General features: G+C 33.7%; 1 protein-coding gene across 1 annotated transcript; it reads right to left on the minus strand.

Moving 5' to 3' along the window:
* Positions 1-3,181: 3,181 nt before the first annotated feature.
* On the minus strand, positions 3,182-11,782 carry LOC130805844 (anoctamin-like protein At1g73020). The gene is made up of 16 exons (XM_057670637.1): positions 10,946-11,782; positions 8,404-8,473; positions 8,177-8,292; positions 7,399-7,525; positions 7,225-7,325; positions 7,040-7,131; positions 6,835-6,939; positions 6,282-6,551; positions 5,531-5,660; positions 5,335-5,448; positions 5,181-5,251; positions 4,929-5,059; positions 4,432-4,514; positions 4,108-4,215; positions 3,740-3,898; positions 3,182-3,644 (listed from the first exon to the last, which is right to left on the minus strand). Exons 1-16 carry the CDS (start codon positions 11,117-11,119, stop codon positions 3,522-3,524), a joined length of 1,974 nt encoding a protein of 657 aa, XP_057526620.1. The 5' UTR covers positions 11,120-11,782; the 3' UTR covers positions 3,182-3,521.
* Between the last annotated feature and the right edge of the window lie 66 nt (positions 11,783-11,848).

Below are 11,848 nucleotides of genomic sequence, written 5' to 3' on the forward strand. Positions count from 1 at the left end.
ATTAAGTATAAGATATATTTTACGGTAAGACTTTTGTATATAGGATTTTGTGTTTATGTTAGAACTTCCCTTGTTACATAAAGGGTTTTCGCTACAATAACTTATTTTATACTTCATCCGTTCCTATTCGATGTTTCTATAAAAAATATTCACGAAATTAAGAGAAATTAAATGATGAAGAAATTATTTTATTGAATAACAAAACTAAAGAAGAAAAAGTGAGGGTCATAAGTATTAAAAATATAGAAAATAAAGTTAATAAAAAAGTATGAGAACCACAAACATTTAAAAATATTAAAATAAAAATAGTAGAAAAGATATAAGGACTTTAAACATTATAAAATATTAAAATAAAATTACTGTAAAAATATGTGTTAATCATTATTATTGAAAAATATTAAAATTAGAGTGAATAAAGTTAATTATGTCCAAAAAAATATGATATAAATAGAATAATTTTTTGAGGTAATAACAAATAAAACCACTTAAAATGAAAAATGAAAACATCAACTAATATTGAAAAGAGTATTTATAATTAATGTATAAAGAAAAATAAAATCAAATAATATCTTATTTAGGAATATAAACATGCTTTAATAGAGTAAAAAGTCAACTATGATCAATACTCTTATATTTCTCCTTTTCAAAATGCTTGTACCTTTAAACTTTTTTACGTAGTCTAATGCGATAATTCAATCTTTAATATTTTCAATTATATATAATAAAAAATTATAAAAATTTGATATTAATAAGCATTACATTGAGACGAATCAAATAAGATTCAACTTCATTATGTTATAACTTATAGATTCAAAATTAATCACGAATTAAGGGTGTTGAATGAATAGTGTCGTAATATAGCAAGTAATATGGAAGGGAGGAAGTAACAATGAATAAAATATACTAGTATTTCACATGTTTATGTGGCACAAAGTCCAAAGATATTGACATTTGACATGTTTATTTAAGCTGAACACTGAACCAAAATCAAAATGTGAACGTGGAAATGAACACTTATATAAATTTGGTGTATCTTATTTTAAGAATGTACCAACTTTAAGAGATACAAAAATAGTATTTGTATTTCTTTGTTTTATCCATTTTACTTTTTGTATTTTTTAAAATAAACTTTTAATATTAATATCTTTAATTACACATCATAAAAAATTAAATAACTTTTTATTAACAAAAATTATTAAAAAACTTTGCAACAAGACGAATCTAAAATAAATGGATTTATCATGTTGCATGTAATTCTCATGACTTGATAAAATAAGTCTAAAATGAATTCCAAATTGATTATAAGCTGGGTTATAGGTCGACTTCAGAATAGGTCTAGCTAGATGCAAAGTGAAACTACAACGAGTCTTCGTCGTCAAGTTTAAGTCTGAAGATCGTAGATTCAGATTTTTTTTTTTCAAACTCGAACTTTACCCAAACTCAAAACACATATTGAGTCAAAAAATTGGCCCAAATCCTACAAATAGAAATCACTCTTAAACTAGTATGTAGAAAGTAGAATGCATTTGATTTAAAAAAATAAGTTTTTTTTTTTTTTGAAGAAAAATAAGTTATTTTTTACTAGCACAAATTCTTATTACTTGTAAGGTAAAGTCAATCCTGACTTTAAAAAAATCATTCCTATTTTGTCAAAATAAACAATAATTGTCAAAATTAATTTTCATTTACTATAAATATAATTGATTACTTGTAAATCTCTTTAAATACACATGATATCATTCCTATTTTGTTAATTATTATTTATAATTAAATAAATTGCCAAAATGCATGTATTGATACATGTAATAATTTTCTTTCTTAATTATTAATGTTTCTATATCTCTCTAGCTACATGATGTCTTTCCTATCTTGTGTGATATTCATAATATTTATTAATTGCTAAACAACAATATTACAAGTATAAATAGAGTTAAAGTCCTCATACAATACTTAAAATTTTATTTTATTGTTGACATCATTATTTTACATCTCTACATTTTATATAGTATTTTTAACCTTTTCTAATGGCTCAAGTGAGATCCTTCATATGTCTTATGCTACTCTTGCAACTTATTTTATGTTGTGGTAAGTTTAATAATGATACTCTATCCCTTTAAATTTGTTACATAACGTAAATAAAATTGAGAGTTTTTTGAATGCTATATAGCAAATTACAAGAGAAGATATTTTATAACTTTACAAATCATTTCAACTTGGAAAAATTGTTTAAAAAAAAAAAATTTTTGCTCGATCAGCAGAAAATAAACTCAATTATTATATATTTTAAATAAATTCACCTATTCGGTATAATTGCAGAAAATAAACTTAACTATTGTTGCATGAAGCTTTGAAGATAATTATAAATTCTAAGTGGGTATATTTTTAGTAAATATATACTTAATAGGTGAGTTTATTAAAAATTAAACAATAAGTGCGTTTATTTTTAGCAGAGCAAGTAAATATTGATTTATTATTGATAATTTCCCCTTCTAACTTTGGATGGGTATATATATGAGATATGATTTGACCAAAGATCATTTTAACTTTATTATTCACAACATTTTGTACTTCGCTATTTATGTAATAAAACAACTCAAACATCCTCAGTAGGAATCACTTCATTCTTATTTGTGATGTCAATATGAAAATTTTCAACCACCTACCTAAAATCCGATTTCTCATAATATAACTATTTTTTTTTTATGATATTGTTTTTTCATAAATAATTAATGGCAGGAAATAGTGGAGCTTTGGGCACAACAATGGTGGGAGTTTCATCAAATGTCATCCATAAAAATGAAGTGTTTCCAGACCAACCATTTCCATGCTATACACTACACACTCCTTGTACTCCTGAAATATGTGCTCAAACTTGTGGTGGTGGATCTTCTTTTTGTGAAGAAGGTCCTAGTAGATGTTGTTGTCCTCCTTAAAACTTTTTTTTTTTTTTTCTCTTCTCACCTTTATTTTGTATCCGAAAAATAATAATTAAAATAATAAATATATGATTAATAAATTGTGTTTTTTTTAGAATAATGGATTGAACTAGTGGTTGTTTCATTTACTCTTATAATTAGGGTTTGATTTTCATCACCAGCAGGATAAATTAATTTCCCCTTATAAAAAGTTGTTTACAAGACCAATAATAAAAAAATCGCAACTTTAAAAGGGAAGGATGGAATGCTATTTTCCAAATCAACATCGAAAAAAAGAGGCCAAAAATTGCTAGGATTACAAGGTATTTGAACAGTTTTATTATGTTGATAGTGGCACTAGCGGATTACAAGTATTTGAACACTTTCCTTGATTTTAAGACGGGCATGGGCGGCAGGCGAATGGCTGACCTTCGTCCAATATTGACTACGTCCTTAAACTCTGCGGTAAGTCCTCATATTCTCCTCAATGAGATCTCAACTTGAAACAAGTGTTCTTTCAAGCAATATAACAATGTGTACTTCTATATACTATCTACAACAAAACCTACCAAAAATTTTATATACCGATGTACAAGACCAGTATTTCTATGTACCATCTACAAGGTTTATCGTCTTTTCTACACCAGAAATTGTCCTCAAGAGTTCTCGAGAAACGTTTTGAGCATGGGTTGCGTTTTTCACACGACTCGCTCTTACCCACGCAGGTTCCTGCAAATAATGAACGCGTTTTGATTTACCGAAAGTTCACACTGGTGCTTTCATGTTTTGGGTCAGAGTAGGGGAAAGGATAGCGGTTTGTTTACCTCGGGGACAAAACGAGAAAATCCGAACTTAATCAGGAGGAGGATATGTTCAATGATCAAAATTGCGGCCAGTCCCGGCTCTAATCTCCACTTCCCTTCCGCATCATACAAGCAAACCAGAAGTGCACAGTTGGTGCAAATCGACATTACTATTAGAAACTGAAATTTCGAGAAACGCAAACCATGTTGAATTAGCAACGTAGTCTATATCAAGCCGAAGAACTAAAAATTCTGACACAAACTAAAAAATCATCCCGGTAAGAATCGAGAATGCCAGCTGGGGCCAGGAGGGCAGGGAGTGGTACTGTAATTAAGCGGGATGCATAGTTTCGTTTGATGAAAAAGGGTAGAAAAAAGTGCATGCTTACCTGAAATATATTCAACCAGGCGCCAATTGTAGCCGCAGCTCGAGGAACGGGTCTTTTATGCATGACAAGCAATTTCAGAGCATCGGTCCTGATCTCCATGATGTTGTTCTACATGAACCACATCAAGTCAATCATCCACTAGGTGCTTCAAACATGGAATTCATGTATATCATAGTGCAAAAATACGGTTTAGATCACAGTCGCAGTAGATATCGTGGACAGTGGCCTATAATTCGGTCGCGGAAAACAAAACAGAACCTTATAGTACGGTCGCGTTATGGTGATACGGCCTTGTTTATGCTCTTTGATGTATATACTACTTACCACCACAGCAAAAGCAAACGTGAGGGGGAATGCACTTGCAAACATCATTATCATCCCGAACTGCAGCGCCAATTCCAAGAAATCTGCACAAATTATAGTTTGAATACGTTAAAATCGTCCAATAGAGACTCTGATGCCTCATAAGCAATACGCCAATCAACTAAAACTATGATGAGCTAATAAATGTATACGAAGGGGTGTTTGGCAAATGGCTAATAGCTGGTTGTATCAACTGATTGCAATGACTGATTTGACCAGCTGATTTTATTAACTGGTTTGACCAACTGATTTTGAACCCGCTGCTTGAACATCTTGTTCAAAAACAGCTTATTCATAACAATAAGCTGTTTCAACCGGCTAATTTACCAAACATTAGTATTGGCTTGTTTGACCACCCAACCCTCTTTTGGTATCAAAATAAGCTAAAATTGCCCAATAAACTATTTTGCCAAACACCCCCAAGTATTGATGACCAATCATAAGGTAAAAAATATTACCATCAAAAAGTCCATCTTCAAGTTCTCCTCCTATGCTAGCAGAGTAAACAGATTTGAGATACTCTTTCTCTACCCTTGAAGTGACCTTTATCTTCCCCGTTGATGATCCATTATTGTGCTTCTTCTCGAGCCTTGATGATAGGTAGATGAATAAACCAAATATATAAATGAACCATCATATAAATTCCCTAATGTACTTTTCGTCTACACGCAAAGAATGAAGAAATAATTCATATGAAAAAAGAATCTCACCTAATAGCTCCAAATTTCTTAAAGCTGTATTTAAGGTAGGGCAACGAGTTTTCAAGTAGATTCTCAAATACCTGCGGACAAATATCTCTAACGGTTACATTCACAATTCTAATGGAAGAAAAATATAGTAGATTTTTAATACATAAGAATTAACCTCGGAAACAATTAGGCGCTGGATCAAAACTTTGCGTAGCGTCATAATATTGCGGTGGAGGAGAGCATGATAGAAAACTCCGATATATGTCTGCATAAAATACAGCCCGAACAACTGTAGAACAAACGTCAGCAAATGGTGTCTACCGCAAAATGGAGCAAATATACAAACCCATGTATCAAGTATTAATCCTAACCTTGTAAATCAAGCTGTCAGCGCGATACTCATTCTCGATATTTTCATTTTTAATGAGGTCAGCAGATATTTTGCCCCCAATTCTCGTAAAATATTGAATAAGCAGTAGATAGATGGCTGTCAACGCAAACCTAACCAAAAAAATTTGATGATTTAGAATCACACAGCAGGCCCTATCATAAAATCATCACAGTAAAGACAGCGTTATATTCAACAACTGTAGCAATATCTAGATTAAATCCAATAATTCTTCTCGACATCCAACCGAAGTAGTAATGACATAGGCAAGCAAATCAATGCTCAATATCCATCCCATATTTTTGGTCTTTAATTCAACTTCCCATACCAGCCTAACAATGTGTCTTTGCAAAAAGCAAAAAGGGTAATTTCACTAGGAATTTTAAGTTAACATGAGCAGCAGTTAAATATTCACAGAAAAACTTTTCAATCTGCACTAGGTGTTCATTTAGGTCATCGGGTAGAGTTCTGGTCATGAATTTCGGGTTGGTTCAAAATCAGGTCTTGTGTCCACATTAATTTTTATATAATTTTATATTCATTTTGAAGTCAGGTCAAGATCGCTTCGGTTACAAAGTCGGGTAAATATTGGGTCATCGGGTCTTTTTTGAACACCTCAGCACTACTATATCTAGACTCCGGAGCACAAGCAAACCGTACATCACGAAAAAAATCTGATAACATGATGTCTCAAATTCAAATCACGAAAATATCATAAGACATAGAAAACATACTTAATGATGTCTGATTCAATTACTTCATAGAGATGAGCATAAAGTAGCTCAAAAGGCATCTGAAGACATATAATGCTCAATATAATGACGGCATCATTTCTGATCCTCTTTAGACGTCCTAACCATTCATCTCTTTGATAAGCTTCTTTTGCTTTAGCATTGTCTGTCTCCAACTTCTTTGCAAATTCTAAGGGATGATGCCTAGAGTTTAAATCCATTCCGAAAATCTTATATCCGGGTCCTGTTCCAACCGTGTAGCTGATGTTCCATCTGAATTACAGAGAACGGGTAAGCACATCATGTTCCAACTGTGCCAAATGGATGAAATTTAGTAGATCGATAAATTGGATTGGAGAATGAGACAAAAAACAAGTGGAAGATAGAAATGAGTGATTTAAAGAAAGAGAGCGGGACCATTGCCAAAAAAGGAAAGGGTGCAAAATCAGTGGGACAAATTAAAATGGAAAGTGGCGAGGGACGGAGGGAGTATCAATTAACAAGTATATTAGTAATGAACAATGTACATCATCACTGAACTGCGGAAGAGAACTACCTGGTTAGTAAAGCATAATTTTTACGTTTCCAGAACTGGAAGAAGAATACAGCCCATGTTATAATACTTGTGAAAAACAAAGGAAGAGCTAGAAACTGCAACGATCTGAAAGAAGAAATGAAAGTCAATGTACAAATCTCAAGCGACGGGGAAAAGTGAGTAAGCCTTGATTATCATAAAAAAGATTTACGATAGTGATACATACCCGAAATCTACTATATGCAAGACAATCCCTAATGCTGCTGGAAATAGTAACCATCGTGTATACATTCCAAGGAAAGCAAAATATATAGCAATCTGCAAATTGTGAACTTTCTTGGTGAATATCCGGGAAACGAAATCCTGTTTTACATTATATAAGTTCAACAATCACGTCAAGTCTCAACTTGCCTTGGTTCCAAAGTATAGGTATATGTCATCGATTGGCTGACTTGTAAAATCCCAAAAATTAAGGGCCCAACTCCTCAACATTGCCTTCTTTTTCTGTTCATCTGAAAAATAAAGCAAATTTGACGCTCCACTGAATAGTTTTAAGTACTCAGCAATAGGAGAGATTTCTCATACCATGCAAAGGAAATACTTGTTTAAGAATGCCATCCGTTTCCAGTTTCCGAAGAAGAGGCTCCCAAGGTTCCCAATAGAATTTTTTGCTGCCATATTTAAGAGGTATTGCCAACTTGCTCCGATTCACCTATAAACAACACTTCATTAATACCTATAAACAACAATTGAAATGCATTTAACGGGGCCGTTCCTGAGGATAGTTTTGAGATGCAACCGCCTAGGGCCCAGCTTATAAAGGGACCCAAATTGAGTTAATCCTTATTATTAAAATTTAGTTTGTGCATAAGTACCTTATTTTTATATGAACTTAAATTTGTACATTTTATATGATGCATAGTTAGAGGAAAAAATATTCGAAACTTTACCTATATAAGGGCCTTTTTCTTATGTTTCGCCTAGGGCCCAAAAATAGTCAGGAACGGTATGCAAGTTAAACAATAGCTCATAGCAATCAAAGCCAGAGGTTAAATCATCATAACCACTATGGAAGACACAATTTGGCACACTACACAACCAAAATCCTTGTACTAAGGATATATTATAACACAAATTCTTGTATGAGACGGTCTCACCGTGAGACATGCCTCATACTTGGGTTAAATACCCCAATAATAGAAACTTTTAGCTTATGGGCTTCTTGTTTTGAGGTCGTCTCACCGAGAGGTGGTCTCATACAAGACAGGCTGATATTATAATGTGGGTTTTCTGATGATACATGCACAAAAAGTGAAAATATCGTACAAAAGTAACAACTCAGAAGAAGAAAAAGGTTGCTTACAATTCCATAAATCAAGTGACGGTAGCAGTGATGACGTTCACACCAACTGAACAATGAGCCATCAGCCAGTCTAGCAAAGGCCTTAACTTGATCCCACTCAAAAGTTAAGTCCATGCCTGAGAAACGAAGCATAAATCCAAACTAACATGAATTGTTGCACAAAACGCCTGACCAGCGGCTATTAAGAAACATAATTGTGGTACAAGAAGCTAGAAAACGGTTAATACCTATATTTGTTCGTTTCCTTATCTGTAATTCTGCTGCAGCCTTTCCCAAAGCTTCCAAAGGTGCTGCCAACTGACACAGAGTAATATCCAGCTTTTACACATTTGTGCCAAATTCAACTTCTCATATTATAGGTATAACAATAGTGAATGGTCGCTCAATAGTGAATGCATACCATATTTGATTTAAAATAATTACTTAACGATATTGATGCCTTAAGTTAACACAATTCATAAATTTGACCAAAAGGATCAGTGTCGACACAAAGACAAAGTGATGTGTGATGTGACCCCTAAAGATAACAATTCGGAATATGAGTTTATTGTAAGCCACTCTTGGAATTACAATCATAGTGAAAAATGGTCACAATAGCGGTAACGACACAGTGATGCGGTAAAGGAAGTGATGCAGTTATATTACGCCATATACCGGCCGAAATCGTGAGAAATTCCTGCCCAAAATGCAGTTTTTTGACACCTTAACAATACGAAATATGCCGGACCGTTTATTTAAATCATTACAACACGATCAATGCAATGCGGCCTTATTTTTGCACTATGATTACAATATAGCCAAACTAGCACGTGGCTACTTCCACTACTACTAATGGAAAAAATATAAATGGTCTTCTCACTGAACCACTCTTTGAAGCTGTCCTCACTAACTATACCCATCTATGGGTGAGTACCCTTGAATTTAAATAATGTAAATGAATAAATAATAGAATAACAACACAAAAGATTACATAGCACCCTACGGAAAGCACAAAATAACAACTCTTACAGTCCTATGATTGCCTCGCCTCAACTTTTGGACGAATACACTGCAAGATGAGCAATAATCCTACATGTTTTCAACCACTCGAGCACTAGTCCTACAAGCACACAACACTCGACCACATGGTAGTTTAGTTGCTAAAGCTGTACTCCACACACGAAAGGAATCTTACTCGACACTAAGCCTACATACGCTAGAGCTTTACTTGATGCACAAGTTGGAACATGGAACCAAGTCCATGGTGTAGGAAATATAGAATTAATTTAGGTTTGGTTACTATATAATTTTCTAATAAAAAATGTAACAACTAATTTAAGACAACCCAAAAAAGAATATACAACTAATTTGGGACATAGGGAGCAATACCATATTCCCTCTCAATTTGCCTCACCTTCAATTTTAATATTTTCCAATAAATTTGAAGCATTTCTATTTTAGGACATGCTCTCACTACTTTAATACATCTCCACCCTGTACATTTTCTCTCTTATTTCTTAATTACTCTATCCAGTGTAACATAATTCGCTAGCTAATTCGCGATTCGCTCAAATTTGTCCAAGAATAAGCCCAAAAACGACCATAATTCACTTTTTTCGATTCGCGATTTGCGAGGAGATTGGCGAATCATGTGACTCTGGTCTCTACCACTTTAACTCACACACCCTAACTTCTTAATCTCCATGACATTCCCCCTTGGGGTAAAATCACAGTTAACGGACTCCATGAAGTTTTTAGGTAGCTAGCCTAGCTACCATGAACACGTCATAAAGCCAATCTTGCAAGTAAAATACCATAATAGGTATACTATAAAATGAATATCACATGCATGTTTGCTAATTGCTACCAAGGGTCGATCGGAAATTGTGTACATCTAATCCTTCAAACCCCCTTAATTGGAAGTCATTCAATGACATCGGGGTAATGGAATGGATAGCTAGTCCAAAGATAAGAACAATTGGACACATTGTTGGAGTTTTTGGTGTGACTTTGAGTGCACCAATGGTGTATGATGAGGTTGATGGTGTGTGGAAGAGTATGTGTGCGTATGATGATGATAGAGAGGTGTTTAAAGGGCTGCTCGACTGGAATACACTGTTGCTCGATCGAGTGAGCCAACTCGACCATTCTAGTAGCCTCCTGGTCTGCCGCTCGACCAGGTTCATGCTCCGCTCGACTAGCCTTCATATGGCTCGACCAGTCAAGCGAAGAGCAGCATGGGACTGTTCTGTTTCGCGATAAAAGGCTGCGGCTAATCTTTAGGGTTGGGCCCTTTCCTCCTTTACTCCCATATGCAAACAAGTATAAATAGAAGTCCCAACAGTCACTTGTTAGAGTACTCTCAACCCTAGCCAAACACAAACCTTTTCTCTTTCTTTTCTCTTCTCCAAGTGTAATATTTTTTGTAAGAGTTCCTAAGAACTCCATTGTTTCTTCACATAATACCAGCAAGCTAACCACCACCGAGGACGTAGCCCACATTGGGGTGAAACCTCGTAAATCTTGTGTCTTTGTTTTACTTTGTTTTTTATTGTTTCTCATTGCTAATTACTGAAGTGTTTGTTTCATTGCATTGAACAAACATAAAGTTTGAAACTTTAGACCCTAGTGTGCTGTGTATTTCACACATCAATGATCCTTCTTTGCTCCTTATAAGAAAGAAAACCTAACAATACTTTACTTGCTTATTGTAAGAAGTAAGCTCAAGTAATTGAACACATATAAGCAATAATTTGAACAAAATTATGACAAAAATGAGGAAAATCTAACCTTAATAAACCCATGACCAAGACCAGGAACTGTCTCAACTAACAAGCCAGCCTTCTTCAATTCATCAACCAAAACCTTCCAAGCATCATGTATGTCTTCATCTTCTATCTTTTCTTCTTCTTTTGATAACACTAGAGCAATCTCAAATACAGGCTGTTCATCAAGCTCATTCATTTCAAGAAACAAAACCCAAAACCAAAATTGCAAGAAACCCAAAACCCAGATTCCCAAATTTGCTAAAAAGCTCCAAGAATCAAACTTTTTTCAAGATAAATGATAAATTTTTGGACAAATAACAATCTGAGAATAGGATTTTGATGGGTATTAAAATCTTGGATCAAAAGATTGAATTGAACAATGTGGTATAGTCATAGATACACATGAAAATTGTCGAAAAAGTACAAATTAGGATGAGATTGAAGAGATTGTAAAGGCCAAAAAAAGAAATCGAAATTAATTTTGTTTAAATGTTTGAATTTGACACGTAGAAAGAGGTTGGACAAGGAGGATGAACACGTGGTGGGGCATTGCTTTTTATGGTGTAACGGCACTTTTGTTGGGAGTAAATAGTAATGTCTCAAATCAATTCAATTCTTATTCCATTTGGATGAATGTTCAAAAATGGACGGCAAAACATGTAGAACCTCCTTGGTCCCTTACCTTTGGCTTAAATCTAAATATGTGAAACATTCTCAAGTCAAATCAAGCAAGCTATATTGAATTTGAGTTTGTTTCATAAATAATTATTACATAGTGTTGTTGTTTGGTTGATAGCTGTAAACCGTTGATACAGTTGTTTTGAAGAAGTTTGATTATAATTATTTAATGGTTGTGTTTAGGAAAAATTGTTCTGAATAATCTGATTTATTGTCAATTTGCTGTGAATATTTCCTACTATTGATT

The sequence above is a fragment of the Amaranthus tricolor genome, chromosome 2 (assembly GCF_026212465.1).
Source record: "Amaranthus tricolor cultivar Red isolate AtriRed21 chromosome 2, ASM2621246v1, whole genome shotgun sequence".
NCBI classification, from domain to species: domain Eukaryota; kingdom Viridiplantae; phylum Streptophyta; class Magnoliopsida; order Caryophyllales; family Amaranthaceae; genus Amaranthus; species Amaranthus tricolor.

Excerpts from the sequence above, each read along its gene's own strand:
- LOC130805844 (XM_057670637.1), bottom strand. The coding sequence starts at position 11,119 with ATGAATGAGCTTGATGAACAGCCTGTATTTGAGATTGCTCTAGTGTTA. Across the intron at positions 8,293-8,403 it reads AAGGAAACGAACAAATATAG|GCATGGACTTAACTTTTGAG; the intron begins GTATTAACCGTT and ends TTCGTTTCTCAG. Across the intron at positions 5,252-5,334 it reads AGCGCCTAATTGTTTCCGAG|GTATTTGAGAATCTACTTGA; the intron begins GTTAATTCTTAT and ends ATTTGTCCGCAG.